This window comes from Hemicordylus capensis, chromosome 4 (assembly GCF_027244095.1).
Source record: "Hemicordylus capensis ecotype Gifberg chromosome 4, rHemCap1.1.pri, whole genome shotgun sequence".
Lineage (NCBI taxonomy): Eukaryota > Metazoa > Chordata > Lepidosauria > Squamata > Cordylidae > Hemicordylus > Hemicordylus capensis.
The window spans coordinates 356,931-378,524 of NC_069660.1; the positions used below are offsets into that span (position 1 = coordinate 356,931).

Sequence of the window (21,594 nt, forward strand, 5' to 3'; positions counted from 1 at the left end):
CAGCGCTCACACTTCTAGTCTCCCTTTCGTATGCAACCAGGCTAGCTCCTGCTTAGCTAAGGGGACAAGTCATGCTTGCGGCCACAAGACCAGCTCTCCTCTCCATGAAGTGATCCAAACCCCTCTTCAAGCCATCCAAGTTGTTGGCTGTCACCACATCTTGTGGCAGAGTGTAGATGTGGCACAAGTAGATGATGCCTTGTGTGAAAAAATACTTGTTTGCTAGTCCTACATTTCCTGGCAATCAATTTCATGCGATGACTCCTGCTTCTAGTGTTACGGGAGAATTTGAGGAGAAACCTAAGTATGTAGTACACCGCTCTGCGCTCCTTGGAGGAAGAGGGTGATATAAAATGTAAAAAATAAATAAAATTTCTCTACTTTCTCCACACCAGGCATGATTCTATAGACCTCCCACAGTAGTCTCCCCGCAGTCATCTTTTTCCTAAACTAAATAGCCCCAGGTGTTGTAGTCTTGCCTCACAAGAAAGGCGCTCTAGGCCCCTGATCATCTTGGTTGTTCTCTTCTGCACCTTTTCCAGTTCTACAATGCCCTTCCTTAGATGTGGTGACCAGAATTGTACGCAGTAAGTACTCCAAGTGTGGTCGCACCATAGTTTTGTATCAGGGCATTATAATATTAGCAGCTTTATTTTCCATCCCCTTCCTAATGATCCCTAGCATGGAATTTGCCCTTTTCACAGCTGCCGCACACTGAGTCGACACTTTCAATGAGCTGTCCACCACCACCCTAAGATCCCTCTCCTGGTCGGTTACCGACAGCTCAGTTCCCAGTAGCGTATAATTGAAGTTAGGTTATTTTATCCCCATGTGCATCGCTTGATACTTGCCCAGATTGAACCGCATTTGCCATTTTGTTGCCCACTTTTGAGGTGGTCCGTCTCCCTGGGCCATTGGGATGGTGATAAGTCATAGCTCTTGGGGTCTTTCCCTTCTGAGGTTGTTAATTTGGAAATCAAGAGTTTCAAATAACTGGTCTACAAGTACACTGGGGGAAACTGGTGTGGGAGAGGCTGCAAGGGCCAAGTGGATGGGGGGGGGCGCGGAAAGGGCGACTTCCTTAGCGGCTTCTAAATTGGCAAAAGATGCTGCGACCTGATCAAGAGTTCCAAACCCCAGACCCGCGTTCCAGGCCTGGCTGGAGGGAGACGGTGTCACCCAGCACCCCCTTCATGCTCCTCCCTCCCTCCCAAGAAAGCAGCTGTCAGTGTTGCCACTTCTTTCAGGAGAAGGAAAGCAAGAGAGGTACGGGGTGTGTGTGTGTGGGGGGGTGCGCGCGCCACCCCTGCACAGAGACTGGCCTGCTGTCTCGCCACGGAGGGCAGCAGGCCAGACGCCCCCCCAGTGACAGCTGCCTCTGCAGCCTGCAGAAGGGGTGCGTGTGGAGCGGGGTGGCGGTGGCCATCCACCCGCCTCAAGCACAGAGCAAGCTGCCTCCAGGAAACGTCCCAACTTTTATTAAAAAGAGCAACGTGACAGGCAGCCATCGAAAACACACGCACCCCCCCCCCCGCCGCCCACCCCTTGGCACTCTCTTCAAGGGGACAGACAACCCCCTTCCGCTCCTTCTGCAGCTGGCCTCAGGGTCTGGGGGGGCGCATGCCAGGAGGCGGAGGACCTAGAAGGGCGGAGCAGAGAGACGGGTCAGCGGGAGAGCCCTGCGCAGCCAGCGCCCCACAACGGCGCCCCCCCCCCGCCCCGCCTTGGCCTCCAGCTCCGCACGAGTCGCGCTCTAGTGGCAGGAGAGTCTTCGGTGGCTTTGGAGCAGGGGCCATTGGGGAGAGATGGGAGTCTGGCTCCAGCTGAAGCGCCACACACCTCTATCTAGCCATCTCTCCGGGAGCTTCACTTGGGGTGGATGGAAGCCACCACTGGACCCCAGGCCCGCTGCTGCTGCTCAAGAGGCTGGCCCGGGGGCGCACCCGACTCCCTCGCGCCGAGAGCGGGCTCTCGGCCAACTCACCTCTCATGCCAGGGGGAGGCGGCCTCATCCCGGGAGGCGGCATGCCCATGGGTGAGCCCCGGCCGGGCGGCATGCCCATCGGTGGGCCCATCGGGGGCCTCATCCCAGGAGGGGGCCCCATCATTCCTGGAACGGAAAAGCAGAAGCCTCAGACTGCCCCACCGCAGCCGGCAGAGCAGCCCGCGGGAACTCAACAGGGCCCCTCAGAGTAATCCTGCTTTGACACCGGATCGTCACCAAGTTCAGACACCGTCACTTCATCACAGGCCTGCCAGTTCTCGGGAGGGGACGGGGGGAGAGATCGGGTGCCACTCACCTGGAGGAGGAGTGCCTCTGCCCATGGGGGGAGGGGGGCCTCCACGTCCCGGCGCATACTGAGTCGGGGCTCCCGCAATGCTGGCAGTGGCGGCAGCCGCCGCCGCCGCCACGGCCCCTCGGCTCTGAGGGGTCATCACCTGGGAGGGAAGGAGGGACTTGAGAGAGCTGCCACAAGCCACGTCTCACCCCAGGGGAACCCCCTCTGGCAAGCCACCACAAAGGCCAACAGCTGGGGCTTATCAAGCCCCCATCTGCAAAGAGCAGAGGGGTGGGACACGAGCTGTCTCAGAACCACAGGCCTGGATCCGGAGGCACGTTGCTCTGCTACAGCAAGCATCCATTTCACGTTGCCATGAGCTCAGGAGCACGACTCACAGATGCTGGTTAATGCTGAAAAAGCATCCAGACAGACAGGAGAAGACCTGGGTCATGTGAAACACCAAACACTGGGGGCTCCAGGAAGAGACCATTGGCCATTTGGCCTTTTATAAAACAAGCGTCTTCTAGCACAAACCTTGAGCTCAGGTAGGAACATGGGAAGCTGCCACAGTCAGACTGTAGGTCCATCTAGCTCTTCACAGACTGGCAGCGGCTTCTCCACGGTTGCAGGCAGGAATCTCTCCCGGCCCTCTCTTGGGAGATGCTGCTGCCAGGGAGGGAACTGGGAACCTTCTTCGGCTCTTCCCAGAGCAGCTACATCCCCTGAGGGGAATGTCTTCCAGTGCTCATACCTCTAGTCTCCCTTTCATATGCAACCAGGTAGGGATGTGCACGGACCGGTCCGGAGCCCGTTCTAAGGGCATCCGGACCTGGGGCCAGTTCAGCGGTCTGGCACTGGGGAGGGTGGCTCTTTAAGGGTGGGGGAGGGTGGACTTACCCCTTCCGCCGCTTCCCCCCCTCCAGCGCTCCCCTTCTTGTAAGCATTTGGGATGGCAGGGTACCTTCCTGCCACCCCTACCCCCGTTCCTCGTCAAATGGCTTCAAAAGCCTTACTGTGCATGTGCAACGCAGGACGTGATGCACCTGCACACATGCAGTGAGGCTTTTGAAGCCTAGCCCCTGCTAACTTGGCAAAGAGGCACCTTTTAACATGGTGATTCTCTTTATTTAGCTGGGGGAGAGTAATTGGCCCTCTCCACCCCCCAGCACAGTTCCTCCAGTGACCGCTGCTGGTGTCTATCTTATGTTTCTTTTAGATTGTGAGCCCTTTGGGGACAGGGAGCCATCTTATTTATTTGTTATTTCTCTGTGCAAACTGCCCTGAGCCATTTCTGGAAGGGCGGTATAGAAATCGAATAAATATACATATATATAACAGGGGTAGGGGTGGGAGGCAGGTACCCTGCCGCCCCAAATGCTTACAAAACGGGGAGCGCTGGGGGGGGGGATAAGTGGCGGGAGGGATAAGTACACCCTCCCCCACCCTTAAAGATCCACCCTCCCCAATGCCGAACCACGGAAGTGCAGTTCCGTACACACCACTACAACCAGGGTTGACCCTGCTTAGCTAAGGGGACAGGTCATGCTTGCTACCACAAGACCAGCTCTCCTACCCATAGAGGTGTGTTGTGTGTGTGTACACACACACACACACACACACGTTACAGTGGAGAGACAGTCTACTAAGTTACTCATAGATACTCTATTGAAATAACTTAAGCTTGTCCGGTTAATTTCAACAAAACTGCTTATACGTGAGTTACTCTGAATAGTGACTGGAGTAACCGACTTATAACACAGATGTGTGTTCGTACATAAACGCATACACAAACACACAAATTTAAGTGTTAGGGAGACAAGCTACCACAGTCACTGGCTCACATCCGTACTAAGTTATGAATATGAAAATGAATATTTATATACTGCTTTTCAACAAAAAGTTCCCAAAGTGGATTACATAGATATAAATAGATAAATTAAATTAAGTTACTCATAAGCATGAGTTGAAATTAAGGCGACAAGTTTTCTTGTTCTATTATGCTCAATGGGAGTACTCAGTGCTAATTTTCTGAAGTCTACCAGACAGGCTGAAGGGAGGGGTTTGCTGAGCTTCAGCATGAAACCAGCCAATCAGGAGTAGAGGAACATAGGAAGCTGCCATATACTGAGTCAGACCACTGGTCTATCTAGCTTAGTATTGTCTACCCAGACTGGCAGCGGCTTCTCCAAGCCTGCAGGCAGGAATCTCTCTCAGCCCTGTCTTGGAGATGCTGCCTGGGAGGGAACTTGGGAACTTCTGCTCTTCCCAGAGCGGCTTCATCCCCCGAAGGGAATATCTTGCAGTGCTCACACTTCTAGTCTCCCTTTCATATGCAACCAGGCTAGCTCCTGCTTAGTTAAGGGGACAAGTCATGCTTGCTACCACAAGACCAGGTCTCCTCTTCCCCTTCTGCAGTGGATATATTGCTGAGGACCCTTTGGCTTCAAGCCGGTTATCCTGAGTGAGTAAGGCCAAAGCAGCTTTATATTAAAGATAAAGCAAAGGGCTTGCAGTTTGCAAGCCAGCCTCTAGGGGGCATCTGTGACACTAGTCTTCGGGGACTTCAATCTATCGATTGTATTAATTATAAATTAATATTGTATTAATTCTCCTGGGTGTGCCTTGGAATGTGCGTCCTGGCACCCAGCTGATTGGCTGGGCAGTGGAGGCACCTGATTGGCTGAGGCCGCAGTGGGCCCGGCCACAGAGGCGAGGCAGCGGCACCCGGCCCGGCAGCCTGGGGCAGGTGGGGGGGCGGGGGGAGAGAGGTAGCCGGCCCCAAAGAGCGCACAGATGCTCTGTGTGGGGGTCGGCTAGTGAGGTCTCACACCCTGTTTCCAACAGTTGTTTTTCTGGGAAAGTAATACATTTTTCTGGGCTTTTCGGGGGGGGGGCGTGGTTTGTTGGTTTGCGTAAGATATGGAACCCACTTGCAAAAATGGCATGTCTCTATCTGTTATGGTTTGGTATGGGAGTTTCATGTCAGTCAGTCAGGGAGGCCAAAGGAGCTTTCTATTACAGATCTATCATAGGAAAGCCGAAATGAAAATGCCTTCTTCCGTTGCCCATCTAGTCCAGCATCCTGTTTCCACAGTGGCCCACCAGATGCCTCTGAGGAGCCCACAGGCAAGAGCGGAGGGGGGCAGGCCCTCTCTCCTGCTGCTGCTCCCCTGCCACTGGGATTCAGTGGCATCTTGCCTCTGAGGTTGGAGGGAACCTAGAGCCACCAGACTAGTAAGCCATGGATAGACCTGTGTCCATGAATTTTCCAAGCCCTTCTTAAACCCCTCCAGGCTGGTGGCCATCACGACATCCCATGGCAAAAAATTCCACAGGTTAATTATGCGCTTTGTGGAAAAAGTACTTTCTCTTTTGGTCCTAAATTTCCCCACCTTCAGTTTTATGGGTTATAGGCAAAGAACAGCAGCTGAACACGGCGTTCTGTTGCTGTCTAGTTAAGCAACCATGCATTTATACTACTTTTCCATTAGCAGCATTCCATTAGCAGCACCCAAGTATTACTAGTATGGCGTTCTGCCTGCAGCTACTGATGGCGACACTTCATGCATCTGAGAAAGTGAACTAGACGCCATGAGCCCTTGGGCCTCAAGAAGTCTGTTGGTCTTTAAAGTGCCCCAAAGCCCACTGCAACTTCTGCGGCTGCAGTCTTAACGCAGCGACCTGGAAGGCTGTGGCTCCTGCTTACCTGCTGAGAGGGTCCACCGACTCCACGCACGGGGCCAGCCAAGCCAGCAGGGGCCTGGGGCATGGGAGCTCCTGCTGGGACACCTCGCCCGGCTGCTCTGCCCACACCAGGGCCCCCTGCGGCTCCTGCCAGGGGCACGCGGGCAATACCAGTCTGAAAGAACCAGAGGGTCATTCTAGCAGTCTCATGTCCACAAGGGCCCCCTGGCCCCATACCTGCCCCGCTCAGCCATGAATCGTGAGGAGCTGGAAGAAAGGCTTCCTAATAGCTTTGCCCCTGCTTTTCAGGGGGCAGCTCCCGTACTGAGCAGGCCTCCCAGCTCTCCAAGCCTGCTCCCCCCTCCCCACCAAATTTTTGCTAACATTGGTTTCTCCCCACTGCTGGATCAACGGCTGAACGGGCCCTCATCCTGGCTCTTTTCCAGCTCGACTGCACCTCGAGCATGTCCCTGGCTGGCTCTTTCGACTGGCCAACTCCCTCGTTCCAGCACTCCCCCCGAAGAATCTTCCCAGCCCCCTCAATTCAGTCCCCTGCAACTGCTGAATGCTGCTGCTGCTGGCTGGCCTCATGAAGCCACTCCTGTGCTGGCCACCCAGGCTCTCTATGCTCCACTCTGTTCCACAGCAGTGACATTTCTACCGAGACAGAAGCAGCAGAATAAGACGGCAGTGCAGCTGGAAGGAGGCTCCAAGCCCAACGGAGAAGAACAAAGGCCTTCCCCGGACGCACACATTTGCCACTGCTGCCCTCCCGGACCCCCCGGCCTCCTTACGTCTTTTGGCGGGGGGCCTTCAACCGTCATGGAAACCAGGTTCTCTCCCCGCAGCAGCACCAGGCCCAGGACTCGCTTCTCCTCTCGTTCGGGCTGCTTGGAGTTCTTCGGTCTAGAAGGAACAACTCTGTGTCACCGAAGCCTCTGATGCCCAGGCCCGAGAGAGGCAGCCGCATGGCTCTGCACTTGCAGCACATCTGCGAGAGGAAGCCGCTGCCCGCCAGGCCGGAAAGGTGACCCCGAGGCAGCAAGACGGGGGCCTTGGCCGTGGTGGCTCACTCAGGCACTTCCCACGCTCACTGGAAAGGGCTTTGGCAAGGCAGATGTTTAGCCAGGCCCCATATCGAGGGGTCTCCGCTGCATCCTGCCCTTCCCCTTCCTCTCTAATCCTCCCCCCACTCCTTTCACTAAACATCTTTTAACACAGGGATTCTCAAGCTTGGCTCCCTCCAGATCTTATTGGACTACAATTCCCATCATCCAGGGCGACTGTTCTGGGTGACTTCATGGCGAGACTGCCTGGTCTGGGCTGGCTCAGGACTTCATGCCCACCATGACAACCGCAGGGCTGCCTCCACATGTTATTGGCCCAACATATGAACTGGGCCTCTCTCTCTCTCTCCTCTTGGGCCTCTCAGCGGCTTCTCCGTACCATCAATCTTCAGTGCCCTTTTGGAGAAGCGTGTCCAGGTTGTGTGTGGGAGGCCCGGCTTAAGAATGGCTCTGCTCCTTCCAAAAGGCGGTGCTGGGGAGCACAGCTCACCCCTTGGGCAGCTGTGCTTTGGTGTCCCGCAGGGTCCCATCCCCCCCACCCCCCATGCTGTAACATCTACATAAAACTGCTGGGAAAGGCCATCTGGAGATTTGGCCTGAGATGTGTGGAGGAACGAGGCCTAGACCTCTTGGGTTCCTGCCAATAAGCCCCCGCATTGTTGTTAATATTCCCAAACTTCTTTTTGTAAATAGCCCTTGTATTATGAACGAATTATAAACTGTATTACATTCCCCAAAACTGCATTATCGGAAACAGGATTCTATGCTTGCCAATCCCTGTGCATGGAGAAGGCTGGCAGGGTCAACAGCTCACACTTGGCTTTTCTGTAGTTTCACAGTTATTTTGGGAGGAAAAAGAGAGTATTAAAAAATGGAGGAAAATTTTGCTTGCTCTAATTAGATGGCTTAAAGACCTGTAGGGCTACACAAACTGTACATATTGGAAGAGTTTTGAGAGGTTTTGGAGTCAGAGTGCTGAAAGAGAAGTCAAGAGAGTCTCTGCTGGAGGGAGAGAGAGAGAGAGAGAGAGAGCGCGCTGGAGGCTGCAGAAGGAGGAAGAGAGTCTGGAAGTCGGCTAGAGGGAGTCCAGCAAAGCAGAGGGTGAGCAGCCACAGCAAGAAGAAGGGAAGCCTTTGAGCTGAGATCACTGGCAGAAAAGGAAGCGCCGGGCTGGATGGAGCCCCAGACCTGGGCTGTAATTACAACAAGGAACCACCCAGCCAGTCCGAAGCTGGAAAGAAAGCACAGCAGACTCTGGGTAGGGACCAGCATCGAGTCAGGTGGTGGTGGTGTTTTCCCAGTTTTTATTTTCCCCTGACCTGCTCTGTTGTTAACTGTTTTGAATTTTTATTTTTTGCTGCAAAATTAATGTTTTAGTTTTCCTAAAAGTTAACTTTCACGTCCTATAAAAGCTTGTTGATTTATCTCCACCCCACACCTATAAGCCTTTCCACACTACTGAGGTAGTTTTTGGTTTTTTGGTTGGGTTTTTTTGTAATTTTTGATAAAGGTGAAGGGCTGTTGTAGTGGACCCAGCCATACCAAAAGTCTACTTGGTGGCAGTGGTAAATAGGTTAAGAAGAACAGAGCCATTTTTGGAATGGCAGTATATCAATCAATCAATCAAACAAACAAACAAACAGAAGGCTGTTCATCCACAAGGTGTAATCAGTATGAAGACGACATCTCTTTTTCACGAGATGCTGGTGAGGTGGTGACTGTCCTGCATCAGTGTTTGGATGAGGGTGAACAAACAGAGACTCAAGTCGGGGGAAAAACCAGGAATAATGTTGGTTGGTGGTTGTTTTGTCTGGGTGAGTGATGGTCAGCCTGGTCCACATGGGGTCGAGCTCCCCCTGAAGGACCAGGTTTGCAGTCTGGGGGCGCCCAGACTAGAGGCTCAAGGGGCCTCTGGCTCAGAGTGCCTTTTATCAGCTTTGGCTGATGCTCCAGCTGCAACCTGGCCTGGAAGCAGATAGCGTGGCCACAGCCACCCATGCTCTGGTAACCTCCCATCCAGATTACTGCACTGTGTTGTATGGGAAGCTGCCTTGGAAAATGGTTCAGAAACTGCAGTGAATGCAAAAAGGGCTGCAAAATCATTAACTTAGACAAGTTCATGGAGGGCAGGTCTATCAGTGGTGACCAGTCTGGTGGCTCTGGGCCAGCTTCAGGGGCAGGGTGCCTCCGATCCCAGCTTCAGGGGAGAAAGAAAGAAAGAAAGAAAGAGCGCGGGGGGGGGGGGACAAGGAGTCCTCCTCCTCCTCCTCCTCCTCCTCCATTGTGATCAGGGGTGACGATGGGCGTTGTTTTAGGAGCCCCACGTGGCTTGTTGTGTGTGTGTCTGTGTGTGTGTGTGCGTGCGGGGGGGGGGGTCCTTCTGCTTTTCCAGCCCCCCAGCCCCCGCTCCCGCCGCGCCTCACTTGATCTTGCGGAACTCGTCGCAGTCGCAGAGGATGAGGTTCATGTGCTTGTCGAAGGCCTTGAAGGTGCCGATGAAGACGCGCCCGTCCTGCAGGATGCACCGCATGCGGTAGTCGATGTGCTGCAGCATCTTGCTGCTCTTGCCCACCGTCTGGCGGGGGGGAGGAGAGGGAGGTGGTCAGCGCCGGGGGCTCAGCCTGGGACCCCCCCGCCCGGCCCGCCCGCGTCCCTTGCCCGCCCCACCCCCAGCTCACCCACCATGGTGGCGGCTTCGCTCCTTCTTCGGCCTCGCAACCGCTTCACGCCACCAGGCCGAACCAAAGACGCGCGCCGCTCACTCGCGGCAGCCGGAACCGGAAGAGGCCGCTCTCCGGGAAGATCCGCCCGAGAACACACTTCCGCCAATGCCACCGGCAGCGCGTCGGCGAGCCTAGGGGCGGGGCCTGTTGCCTCGGCGACTCCCCGGCAGGTGCCGGTTGCTTGCAAGTCCCTAGAGGCAGGCACGGTAGGCCCAGAGCGACAGCGCCATGGTGCCGTGACGGGCTTGCCCTTGGGATACGGCCACCTCCTGCTCAGGCCTGCTGCGGGTCGGGGGTGGGGCGCCTTTGCAGGCAGGGCCTGAAGCCGCGCACAACAGCCATGCAGTGTCGGCCCACTTGCGTTTCCGGGCTAGAGGCCGGCCTTGCCGCGCGAAGGGATGAAGAAGAGCAGCCCGGTCACCCCGCGCCAGAGAGACAGCCGAGACAGCCATTGGGGCACAGCGGCCCGGTCCTGGCTCCTGGCCAACGGCGGTCTCCATGGCACCCGGCCGGTTGACGACAAAGCTCGGTCCCCGCCCCCCAAGACGAGGCTGGTGGCAGGCCAACGGGGGCCGGGGCTGCCCTTGACGGGCAGGCGGCGTGCTCCAATGGGCAGGCCGGCAAAGGCGGGAGGCGGGCCGGAGTGGCACAGCGAGCGAGGAGAAGAACTGCGGCGCGGCCGACACAGTCCCGGTCCCGGTCCCGGTCCCGGTCCCGGTCCCGGCCGGCGGGAGGGCGGGCGGGCGGGCGGGCGGGTGAGCCGGCCAGTGCGGGGGAGGGACTGAGCGAGGGAGGGAGGGAGGGGCCGCAGCCGCGGGGGGGGCGGTCGGCCGGTGCCTCCTGGGCCGCGGGGCTCGTCCTCCCCTCCGGCCGCCCCGCTCCCCCCGGGGGCTGCCCGGCCTCTCCTCGGCGGGCCGCCGGCCGAGCACAAAGCCCGCCTCTGCGCAGGGGCGCTGCTGGAACGCCCCCCCCCGCGGGCGGCTTCCTCCGTCTCTTGGTCACGCGGGGCTTCCGGCGAGGGCCTCCCCCGGCGCAGCGGGGCCTCTGGCCCGGGAGCTCCCCTGAGGCGTCTGCGGGGCGAGCGGGCTGCTGGCCGGAGGGCCCCGGGGCGGGGGCTGAGGCCGCTGCGGGGCTGCGCGGGGAGGAGCCCGGAGTGCCGGTGGGGCGGCGGCGGCGGGGCTGAGGCAGCGTCTGCCGCCCGCCGGCCTTGGGGCTGCCCAGCCGGCTGACTCGGGCTGGCCAGGCTCCGTGCTCCCCGCTGGGCGTCTGGGGGGGGGGCCGAGCAGCAGAGCCCCCCTCCAGCAGGTGGGGCCGGAGCCGCCGCCGCCTTCTCCTCCGCCTCCGAGCCGCGCTTCCCGGAGGACGGCCGGCTGAGGGGGGCTTCTGCGGCGCGGCGGCTGCTCCTCCTGCACCCGCACCTGGGCAGCACCTCCGGGCGGCGGGCGGCCAGCCCCGGGGCTGCTGGGGAAGGGCTGGAAGCGGCAGCTGCTGGTCTCCCCCCTGCTTGGCTGGGGTGCCCCCGGGGGCCGGGCTCCAGAGCCGGGCTCCTCTGCCAGCCCTTTGACCTTTCTTGTTCGTTTAGTTCCTTTCTATCTCCCGCTCTTCCTCCGTGGAGCCCAGAGCCGTGTCTGACATACTTGAGTTCCTCCTCACAACAACCCTGTGAAGTAGGCTAGGCTGAGAGAGAGAGAAGGGACTGGCCCCGAGTCACCCAGCTAGTTTCATGGCTGAAGGGGGATTTGAACTCGGGTCTCCCCGGGCCTAGTCCAGCACTCTCGCCACTAGGCCACGCTGGCTTGGGGTGGGGTGGGGTAAGCCAGGCATCTGCTCACTGGAGGCGGGGGGAGTCGGCCCCTGGAGCCCCAGCCCGTTGGGATTCGGTTTCCTGACTTGCCCTGACTTGCTGCCTCCCTCCCGACAGGTTTGGAAGGTCCACTCCTGCCTCTGTGAGGGCCTGGAGCCTTGGGAGGGATGCTGCCCCCGCCGGACACGGTCAAGGTGGCTGTGGAGTGGCCGGGGACAAACGCGCAGCTGCTTGAGATTGATCAGGTGAGAGGAAGAGGCAGGCGGGTGGGGCGGGCTGGCCGTGGGTGTGGAGCCGGGGCGGTGAGTCCAGTGGGGGGCCCAGCTCAGGGTTTTCTTGTTTGCCCCCGACTCGCAGAAGCGGCCCCTGGTGTCCATCATCAAGGAAGTGTGTGATGGGTGAGTACCGGCTGGGATTGAGCCCCACGCGTCTTCTGCTCCGCCTCCTGCTGCCGCCAGCACCGGCCTCTCCTTGGCTGAGTCACAAGAAGCCTCCTGGCCACACCTGAGCCTGCTGGTGCCCATCTCTGCCGCTGCCTCCCCCCCCCCTTCCTGCTGGGCACCAGCTCATGTCCTGGGGCAGCGCCGAGTGCCAAAACTCTTCCTCTGCTCTTTCCCTCCCAGCTGGTCACTGCCCAACCCGGAGTACTACACGCTGCGCTATGCTGATGGGCCCCAGCTGTACATAACGGAGCAGGTGGGTGTGGCTGCCCTCCCTGCCCCCAGCAAGCCCTCCGTTTGTGGGGAGCAGCCACAGCCAGCCATGGCTCTGGCACGGGGCGGGGGGACGGGGCCTGGAGCCAGGAAAAAGCCTGCCGTGGCCTGGCTAAAAACACCGCGGGGGCAGGGGGTGGATGCTGCCCGTCTCTCCTTGTCTCGCTTGCTGAGTGGCCGCAGTCCTTAGCAGGTGCCTCTCTTTGTCTCCTAGACGCGCTGCGACTTAAAGAACGGGACCATCCTACAACTGGCTGTTTCCCCGGTAGGTCTGCGTTGCTCCTGCCTGAAGCTGGCTGCTTATTCCTCTGCTTTAGGTTCCTTATTGAGAAAAGCCCGCCTGCCCATCCACTCCCCTCTCCTTAAGCTCAGTCTTTCTCTGCTGGCCACGGGGTTTAAGGCGCAGGCAGCTGCCCCATACTGAGTCAGACCGTTGCTCCGTCTAGCTCCGTATTGTCCACCCGGACTGGCAGCACCAGCTTCTCTAAGGCTGCAGGTAGGAGTCTCTCTCAGCTCTATCTTGGAGATGCTGCCAGGCTGGGGATGGGCAGCCTTTCCCTCTTCCCAGAGCGGCCCCATCCCCTGGAGAACATTCTCTTCTAGTGCACGCACACGTCGTCTCTCCTGCCAGTGCAAACCAGGGCAGCCCCTGCTTATCTCTCTTCGAGACCCCCTCGATGAGCCACCTGCTCAGCCACACCAGCCTTGGGGGGCTTTGCAAGGGGCTAGCCATTGGACTTGCCTTCCAGTCTAGGGCTGCCCGCCAGCTGATGGACCGGACTCAGTCGCACAGCATGGAGACCCGGCTCGAGGCCATGAAGGAGCTGGCCAAACTCTCTGCAGATGTGACCTTTGCCACCGAGTTCATCAACATGGATGGCATCACAGTGCTCACCCGCCTGGTGGAGAGCGGCATCAAGCTCCTGTCCCAGTGAGTGCCTGGCTGCCCTGGGGCAGAGGGCGGGGTGTGAGGCGGGCCCAGAAACAAGCCAGGTGGTTTCCAAGGGGTGGGTCCAGTCCGCTGTGCGCTGGGCCTGGCAACGTGCTCTGAGCAGAGACCACGGTGGCGGGACAGTCCTCCAGGCACCGCTGGCGGCTGTGGACTGCTCCTTACTCTTCTCTCGGCGCCGCGGCAAGAACCTGGTTTGGGTGCCAGGTTCCTCCTGGAAAAGGCCAGTTGGACTTGGCTCGTCTGAGAAATTGGGGGAAGCGGAGGGTCTGTGGAAGGGAAGGAGCACAGCAGCTTCGTGCCAGAATGTGCAGACGCGGCGTTCCCTCTGCTGTTTCTGCAGCGGCGTCAGCAGCGTGTCCTCATTTTTTTCATCTGTGCGCGGAGTGAGTTTTGTCCTGGGCGGCAACATCAAGGCAGTGTGTACGCACCATGTGCATTCAGGATGGGGCCTTCCTGATTCAACCTGAGCGGGATCTAAAATTAAGTGAGCAGACATCAAAAAACTTGTGACCGTGCACCCATACTACACGCCTTAGAGGGAACACTGAGCGTCAGTACAGCCCTTGCTCTCCACCACCATCACCACCAAACATCAGTCTGAGCAGAAATGCCTTGCGCCACTGCCGAGAGACCTCAAGGTCCAAGGAGGCCTTCCGGGCTTTACTGGCAGTGTTGCGTAAGCAATGTGGCAGATACTCTCTTGCCCGCCCGAAGCCGTGTGGCAGCGTCTTGTGCTTGTGAACGTGGCCTCTGGGCCGGCTGTTCTAGATCTGGGGGGGGAGGGGGGGACACCACAGAGTGTGGCAGCTTTGCCCCGCTTGGCAGACGCAGCCTCCCAGCATGTTGCTTGCAACCCTCGGGAGGCCACCTGAACAGTCCCTGCCCTGCCTGTGCCAGTCATAGAATCCGTGGCCTGCCTGGCCCTCTTGCTGGGGCCACGTGTCCGTTTGCCACACACACTCAAATAGACCTACGTGAAGGAGATGTGGCTGTTTCACCTATCTTTGGGTTTCCAAAGAGCTTTCTAGCGTGGAAGGAAGCACGCAGAGGTGGAGGATCAGCCGGGTCAAGCAAGGAGAGCCAGGGAGAGGCCCCAGCCGTGCCTGCCCTGGCCTCCTTGCCACTGGAGGCCTTGTTCATCTCTTAGGGTTGGGGGTGCTGCAGGTGCAGCGCTGGGCCTCCCCCGCGTGGGAGCAGAGTGGAGGGCCCCATGCTCAGGGGCTCCGTAGGAGGGCCGCGAAGGGTGTCGGGTCCAGTCTGGTACCTTGCACAGAACTTGAGAGTTGGAGAGGACCCTGGAGGCCTTCTGGCCCAGTCCTCTGCTTAGTCGGGAGAGGGCAGTGTTTTGAGTGCTGGCCCCAGGCCGGGGGTTCTGGCTGGCAAGGGGGCTCTGAGCGGGGCCCCTGGCTGACCAGCCGCTCCCGGCGCCCTCTTTCCATGCAGCTACAGCGAGATGCTGGCGTTCACCCTGACAGCCTTCCTCGAGCTCATGGACCATGGCATTGTCTCCTGGGACATGGTCTCCATCTCCTTTATCCAGCAGGTACAGCCTGGCAAAAGAGCCCAAGCGGGTGGCAGGAGAGATGGCAGAGTTGGGCACGGAATCGCGGCGGGGGAGGCTGCACTTAGCCCTCCCACCACTCCCCCCCCCCGCCACCGCCGGCGTCCTCCGTTAAGAAAGCTGATCAGGGCAGCAGCTTACCTCCTTGCTGCCCCGCTGGCCGGATATGGACGGAGGTCCGGTGCTGCGTCGGGAACTTCCGGCCGTATCCGACCAGCAGGGCAGCAGGGAGGTACGCTGCCACCCCGATCAGCTTCCTTAACTGCGGGGGGGGGAGCGCACCCTCCTCCGCTCTTGAAGCGGCACCCCCACCGCCTCCGTGCACATCCCTCGCCGCAGCAGCAGGGGAGGCGGGGGGGCAGCGGTGACCCCGGGCAGTGTTCCCTGAACATGGCCGCCTGCTCCAGATTGCAGGGTACGTGAGTCAGCCGACGGTGGACGTCTCCATCCTGCAGCGCTCCTTGGCCATCCTGGAGAGCATGGTGCTGAACAGCCAGAGCCTGTACCCGAAGATTGCTGGCGAGATCACGGTGGGGCAGCTCCTCTCCCACCTGCAGGTGTACGTGTCTCGTCGGCCTGGGGCCCCGCACTGGCCACCCACCTCCTGGGACTCCCCCCGGGGCGGGGGGGGCTTGTCCGAAAGGGGGCACGCGAGGAGCCTGTGCTGGACCGCCCGTGGGGGCGCAGAGGCTTCCTCTGGGCTTCAGTGGGCCCGTGCCATCCTGGCAGCACAGAAGGGAGCCGGTCTCCTCTCCTCTCCTCTCCCCTTGGCTCTGCAGCTCAAACCAGGAGATCCAGACCTATGCGATTGCCTTGATCAATGCCCTCTTCCTGAAGGCCCCCGAGGACAAAAGACAGGTTGGCGGCCCTCTCCGGGGCCAGTCCCCACCTTCCTCTACTAGCCGTGGGGGAGAGGGCGGCCCGTGGGCAGGCCTCGGATGAGGCGCAGGGGAGGCAAGGCAGCCTGCCTTTCCGGCTGGCTGGGGCTTTTCTGGCTGTGCCTTGCGGGCCCGCCCGAAGCCGGGGCTCTGGGCTAACGCCTCCCTCTGCTTTTCTTTGTGCCTTTCCGCTTCCTGCCGGCAGGAGAAGCTTCTTAACCCGCTCGACCTGCCCTGCACTGTAAGTACAGCCTGTGCCAGGGCCGCTTGGGGCCAGCTCTGCTCTGCTCCGCTCCGAGGGCGGGCTGCTGCTTGCTCGGGCTGCTGCTTGCTTGGGCTGCTCTCTCTCCGCCTGCCTGGGACGGGTGTCTCTGCTTCGTCTTGCCAGGCGCAGGAGAGCTTGTGCCGCGGGTGGCTCCACAGGGAGGGGGTCAGGCACAGCACGCCTCCTTCCCAGCCAGCATGCCTTTGCCCTCCCTGGGGGCTGCCCAGCCCAGCCCTACATGCTGCCGCCTGCTGCTGCTGCAGCTCTTGTGGGCTACGGGCAGCTGGAATGGCTGCCCCCTTCAGGGAGCTGGGAAAGCTTTGTGCCCATGGTTGTGCCCGAGTGCACCCGGGCTAGGATGCCGCGTCCCGCCACTCGGGAGACATCTCCCTCTCCCTTGTCCCTGGCAGGAGATGGCGAATGCCTTTGCCCAGAAGCACCTGCGCTCCATCATCTTGACGGTGAGTACCAGACACAGGTCCCGCTGCTGACGGCCCTCCTCAGGGAGCGCTGAGTGCTTGGGGCAGTGGGGCAGGCTCAGCACTGGGATCTCCCCGGCTGCTGCAAGGTCCGGGTGTTGTGCTGAGCACAGGGCGGCAGCAGCAGGAGCAGCTGCCGTTGCTTGCTGGCTGTGGGCATCCAGGCCTTGGCAATGGCAGCCAGGGGTATTTGCAGCCCTGCAAGTTGCTGCGCCGCCGCCTCCTCCTCCTCCTCCTCCTCCTCCTCTGTCACCCTCCCTCCCCGGCATTTCCACAGCACGTCATCCGAGGAAACCGCCCCATCAAGACAGAGATGGCCCATCAGCTGTACGTGCTCCAGGTCCTGACCTTCAACCTCCTGGAGGAGCGGATGATGACCAAGATGGACCCCAGCGATCAGGTGACGGGGAGTGCCAGCCGGGCCTGGTGGAAACAGAGGGCCTCTCCCCGCTGCCTGTGGAACTCCCCTCCTCTTTGCTCTTCCTCAGGCTCAACGGGACATCATTTTTGAGCTGCGGAGAATTGCTTTTGATGCGGAGTCGGAGAGCGGCGGCGGTGGCGGCATCCCAGGTGGCGGGGCGGAGAAGCGCAAAGCCATGTACACCAAGGACTACAAGATGCTGGGCTTCACGGTAGGCCGCCCCTTGCCACGGGGGTGGGTGGGTTGTGGACTTGTGGGCAGCAGCGGGAGGGATCTGGTGTTGGCAGCCAGGACAGGCAAGCTGGGGGCAGGCCAATGGGGAGGACCCCCCGCTGATCCAGGCGGCTTTTCTCCTGTGCAGAACCATATCAACCCTGCATTGGACTTCACCCAGACCCCACCAGGGATGCTGGCCTTGGACAACATGCTGTACCTGGCCAAGTGCCATCAGGATACCTATGTCCGGGTAAGGGGTGAGGTGCCCCCCGCGGAGGGATCCTCCCTCCCTCCCTCCCTCCCTCATGTTTCTCCTCTCGTCCTACAGATTGTTCTGGAGAACAGCAGCCGGGAGGACAAGCATGAGTGTCCCTTTGGCCGCAGTGCCATCGAGCTCACCAGGATGCTGTGTGAGATCCTGCAGGTTGGAGAACTTCGTAAGTGAAGGGGGAGCTGAGCTGGACAAGGGCAGCAGGCAGTGGAGGAGCAGCCACACCTGGGGCACTTCTGCCTGAGCATAGCCCCGGTTCTCTCTCTTGGGAAGACCCTGCCACCCTGAGGGATGCCAGGAGTCGGGACGGGGCTGCTTGGCCCAAGCAGGAGCCGCCATCTGGGCAGGACGCTCCGGAGAGAGACGGTGGCCCTTTTTGCATTTCACAGATGAATGGGAACTGTTCTGTGGGAACCTGCGTAGACCAACCTGGATCTTGATTTTAGAACAGGCTGAGGAGGGAGCCTTCTGTGGCCCACGCTGTGCCACACCTGGCTGGTCGGTCTTGGCAGACATGCAAGAAGGAAAGGGGCATGTCTGCCGTGTTCGCACTTTGCTTTTTGAGTATTGTTGTTTTTGCTGACTTGTTACAAAACTTACCCTAAATAAAAGGTTTTTAAAAGAAACCAAGCACACAGGGGTGATGGCAGTCCTGTGCGGCTTGACCTGAGTGCTTGGCTTTCAGAGGCAGACTGCCTCTAGATCTGGAGGTTCCATTTAGCTGTCCTGGGTAACAGCTGTTGATAGACACATCTGGCATGAAGTTATCTAAGCCTTTTTAAAAAGCTCTCTTAGCTAGTGGCCACTACCACATCCTGTGGCAGTGAATTCCACGTGTTGGTTAAACATGTGAAAAATGCAATTTTCCTGGCGGTCCTAAATATCCACAAATTTTCTGGCAGTCCTAAATATCTGAGGGGGGAAAAGTTTTCAGATCATTAGCTGAATTGTTTCATAGCTGAATTCTTCAGTGAATGCTTGCAAGAGGCCCTCTGCCCCCTGCAATTTGTTGCAATAATCAATTTGCTGTATGGCTTTTAGCCATACTGGCATCTCTGGGTCTGTCTTTATGCTTTTCCTAGTTGAATTTACATTTTATGTGAGTGGCTCTAGAAAGATTTTTGAAGGTTCTGATCATCTTCTTCAGTGTCTCTCCTTTTGAAGTTGGACAGGACCAGGCCTCTGTCTCCCACACTATAATCCCAGGCCAAATTCTTCACAGAGAAAAGTAGAATTCTCTGGGGGTGGGGGGTGTGTGTGACGGGGGGGGGGAGATGTAACATTTCTCTCCTTCTGCCACGCTTTGCATAATGTCTTCTGGTTGTCTTAGGGGCACTGGAGGCCCCTGGAAATCTGGATCAGCGGCCTCTCTGGCTTTGGAGGTTATGCAGGCATTGCTTGCTCACTTCCAGGCGTATCTCTGGAGTTGTGGTTCAAAGAACAAGGAAGGCTGCGATTCTTTGAAAGTGACATTTTGCGCCCAGTACCACATGCTGTGCTGCTTCTGTGCTCTAACAGACTTGCAGGGAATGCTGGTTAACTAGGTGTGAATTGTGTAGTGGATCTGCAGTTCGGTTTCTCTCTACTGCAATGCAGGGAATCTGCCAAACTGCCGTATGTGCTCGCTTATCGTTAAGAGCTCCGCGTCTGCCGGGAGTTATTCTGTGTCCACACTGCGCAAGCGCTTATCACGCTTGGCCTGAATGGCGCTGACCGTAGGTCTGTGCTGAGGGTATTTCACAGGCCGAGTCCAGCAGGGGCCTCCTTGCTGCTTGGCGCCCAGGCACGAATCCTCTCCTCTGGGATTCGCCCCCCCCCGCCCCCCGCACACACAGGCTCCTCCCTGAGGCTCCACTGGGCTCTCCAGGATCCCCGGCTGTGCTGACCACTCTCTCCCTCTGTCTCTGGCCCAAGCCAACGAAGGCCGGAATGACTACCACCCCATGTTCTTCACCCACGACCGCGCCTTCGAGGAGCTCTTTGCCATCTGCATCCAGCTGCTCAACAAGACGTGGAAGGAGATGCGAGCCACAGCAGAGGACTTCAACAAGGTGGGTCCTCTAGCGGGGTGTGTGTGTGTGTGTGGGGGGGCATCGGCTCCGCCCCTTCCGGCCAGCGAGCCCCCCTCCGCTTCCCGCCAGGTCATGCAGGTGGTGCGGGAGCAGATCACCCGGGCCCTGCCCTCCAAGCCCCACTCCCTAGACCAGTTCAGGAACAAGCTGCGGAGCCTGAGCTACACGGAGATCCTGCGCCTGCGCCAGTCGGAGCGGATGAGCCAGGACGACTTCCAGTCCCCGCCCATTGTGTGAGTGCTGCCGCCGCCGGCGGGGGGGGGGGGGGGCGGGGACGGGGGGAGAGCGGCTCCCGGGCTGCTCACGGGCTGCCATTCCCTAGAGAGCTGCGGGAGAAGATCCAGCCGGAGATCCTGGAACTCATCAAGCAGCAGCGTCTGAACCGGCTCTGTGAGGGGAGCAGCTTCCGCAAGATTGGGAACCGGAGGCGGCAAGGTGAGCCCCCCCCCCCCACCCGGGCTTCAGGGGCCTGCCCGAGAGGGGCAAGGGGGAGGGCAGCCCCTCCTCCGGCTGGGCCAGGCTGCCCCCAGGGACCCGGCCGGGCGCTGCGATGACCACAACGGCTACTTGCGTAGCGCTTTTCAGCAAAAGGTCCTCCAAGCAGTTTACGTGGGTCTGAACCCTCTTTGGGTTGCAGAGCGCTTCTGGTATTGCCGCCTGGCTCTGAACCACAAGATGCTGCACTACGGCGACCTGGAGGACAACAGCCAGGGCGAGGTGACCTTCGAGGCGCTGCAGGAGAAGAGTACGTGCCGCTGGTGGGGCGGGGCGGCAGGGGGGCGCCGGGGCTGGGCACCGCTAGAAGAGCCACGGGCATGTCTGTCTCTCTCTCCCTCTCCCTCTCCCTCCATTCCCCCCCCCCCCCGTAGTCCCTGTTGCAGACATCAAGGCTGTTGTCACCGGGAAAGACTGTCCCCACATGAAGGAGAAGGGCGCCCTCAAGCAGAACAAGGTACCGGCAAGGAAGCCGGGGCGGGGAGCAGCGTGGCTCTGCCCCAGACCTGGCTGTGGCTAACCAGCTGCCCTCTCCCCCGCCCGCAGGAGGCCCTGGAGCTGGCTTTTTCCATCCTCTATGATCCAGATGAGACCCTGAACTTCATCGCCCCCAATAAATACGAGGTGAGCAAGGCCTGTGGGCATTTCCTCCCTGCCGCCTCCTTCCCTCTGCCCCCCCTGCTCCGGCTGTTTGCGGGGTGGGCGGAATAGCCTGCCTCAACGGCAAGTCCCAGCGCCGGGGAGGGGGAGAGGGAGAGAGCCTCCTCCTTGTGCTGCCGAGTGGCAGGAGGCGCCAGGCCAGCCCGACCCCCCCCCTGCCCCCCGGCGGCAGCCCTGCCTGGGAGGGCCCCCGCGGGCAGGCTTGCCGGTGCTCTTCTGCCTCTGCCCTGGGCCCAAGAGGGGGCCTGGCCACGGGCTTCTGGAGCGAGGGGGCTCCAGGCTGGGAGTGGCCCCTGCCGCCGTGGCAGCCCAAGAGGCGCCGCTTCCCACCGCCCTTCTCCCCCCAGTACTGCATCTGGACGGACGGCCTCCACGCCCTCCTGGGCAAGGAGATGGCCAGCGAGCTGACCCAGAGTGACCTGGACACCCTGCTCAGCATGGAGCTCAAGCTGCGCCTGCTCGACTTGGAGAACATCCCGATCCCCGAGGGGCCCCCGCCGCTCCCCCAGGAGCCCAGCAGCTATGACTTTGTCTACCACTACGGCTGAGGCCAGCCAGGCCGCGGGGAAGCCACCGCCACGGCCCCCCCCCCCCCCGGCGCATGCACCGGACGTGGTGGCCGGGAAGCGGGCTGGGGTCTGCTGGGAGCCAGACGGGCCAGGGCGTTGCCCTCGGCTCTGCCGGTAGCCATGCTCTTCAGCGGTCGCCCCCCCCCCCCTTGCCTGCTGTGACCTGCACTGTCTGGGGCAGAGCTGGGCCCGGGAGAAGAGCTCCCAGCAGCAGCGCCCTCCCGCTGGGGCCCTCCACAGCCTGCTCCGGCTCCTGCTCCCTTCGGCGGCGTAGGAGCAGCAAGCTTGGCAGCCTGAGTGGGAGGGAGCCTGGCCGTAGAGGGAGGCCCGCCTGCTGCCTCCGGCCGTAGTGGGGGGCACTGCAGCAGGCTGGCCCTGGCACACCCCCCCTTTTTTTTGCATTAAAAGCTCTTCTCCTTCCTTCGTGGGTGGCTCCCGTGTCCTCTTTCTGCCCATTGCAAGCTGGAGGCTGGGCTCCTGGC

General features: G+C 59.8%; 2 protein-coding genes across 4 annotated transcripts; one reads left to right on the plus strand and one right to left on the minus strand.

The window, feature by feature from the left end:
- Positions 1–1,456: 1,456 nt before the first annotated feature.
- On the minus strand, positions 1,457–9,847 carry SNRPB (small nuclear ribonucleoprotein polypeptides B and B1). Its single transcript, XM_053243326.1, has 7 exons — positions 9,716–9,847; positions 9,457–9,608; positions 6,761–6,872; positions 5,989–6,141; positions 2,301–2,439; positions 1,985–2,110; positions 1,457–1,639 (listed from the first exon to the last, which is right to left on the minus strand). Exons 1-7 carry the CDS (start codon positions 9,716–9,718, stop codon positions 1,602–1,604), a joined length of 723 nt encoding a protein of 240 aa, XP_053099301.1. The 5' UTR covers positions 9,719–9,847; the 3' UTR covers positions 1,457–1,601.
- On the plus strand, positions 9,831–21,535 carry ELMO2 (engulfment and cell motility 2). 3 transcript variants are annotated; one of them, XM_053243315.1, is made up of 22 exons: positions 9,831–9,962; positions 11,678–11,805; positions 11,918–11,958; positions 12,184–12,256; positions 12,488–12,538; positions 13,023–13,204; positions 14,669–14,768; positions 15,194–15,345; positions 15,566–15,644; positions 15,870–15,905; positions 16,340–16,390; positions 16,686–16,808; positions 16,897–17,040; positions 17,191–17,295; positions 17,374–17,482; positions 19,231–19,367; positions 19,458–19,621; positions 19,711–19,823; positions 20,026–20,133; positions 20,258–20,340; positions 20,430–20,507; positions 20,891–21,535. In XM_053243315.1, exons 2-22 carry the CDS (start codon positions 11,728–11,730, stop codon positions 21,089–21,091), a joined length of 2,208 nt encoding a protein of 735 aa, XP_053099290.1. In that variant the 5' UTR covers positions 9,831–9,962; positions 11,678–11,727; the 3' UTR covers positions 21,092–21,535. The 3 variants fall into 3 exon arrangements, with proteins under 3 accessions (XP_053099290.1, XP_053099291.1, XP_053099292.1); XM_053243316.1 differs by lacking the exon at positions 9,831–9,962 and adding an exon at positions 11,226–11,567; XM_053243317.1 differs by lacking the exons at positions 9,831–9,962; positions 11,678–11,805; positions 11,918–11,958; ... (1 more) ...; positions 12,488–12,538; positions 13,023–13,204 and adding an exon at positions 13,585–13,709.
- The last annotated feature ends 59 nt before the right edge of the window (positions 21,536–21,594 follow it).

Coding starts and splice junctions, on each gene's coding strand:
- SNRPB (XM_053243326.1), bottom strand. Junction 6,142..6,760: donor AAGGCCCCCCGCCAAAAGAC/GTAAGGAGGCCG, acceptor TGGTTCTTTCAG/ACTGGTATTGCCCGCGTGCC. Junction 2,111..2,300: donor CAGAGGCACTCCTCCTCCAG/GTGAGTGGCACC, acceptor TTTCCGTTCCAG/GAATGATGGGGCCCCCTCCT.
- ELMO2 (XM_053243315.1), top strand. CDS start 11,728: ATGCTGCCCCCGCCGGACACGGTCAAGGTGGCTGTGGAGTGGCCGGGG. Junction 17,296..17,373: donor ATCAGGATACCTATGTCCGG/GTAAGGGGTGAG, acceptor CTCGTCCTACAG/ATTGTTCTGGAGAACAGCAG. Junction 20,341..20,429: donor GCGCCCTCAAGCAGAACAAG/GTACCGGCAAGG, acceptor CCCCGCCCGCAG/GAGGCCCTGGAGCTGGCTTT.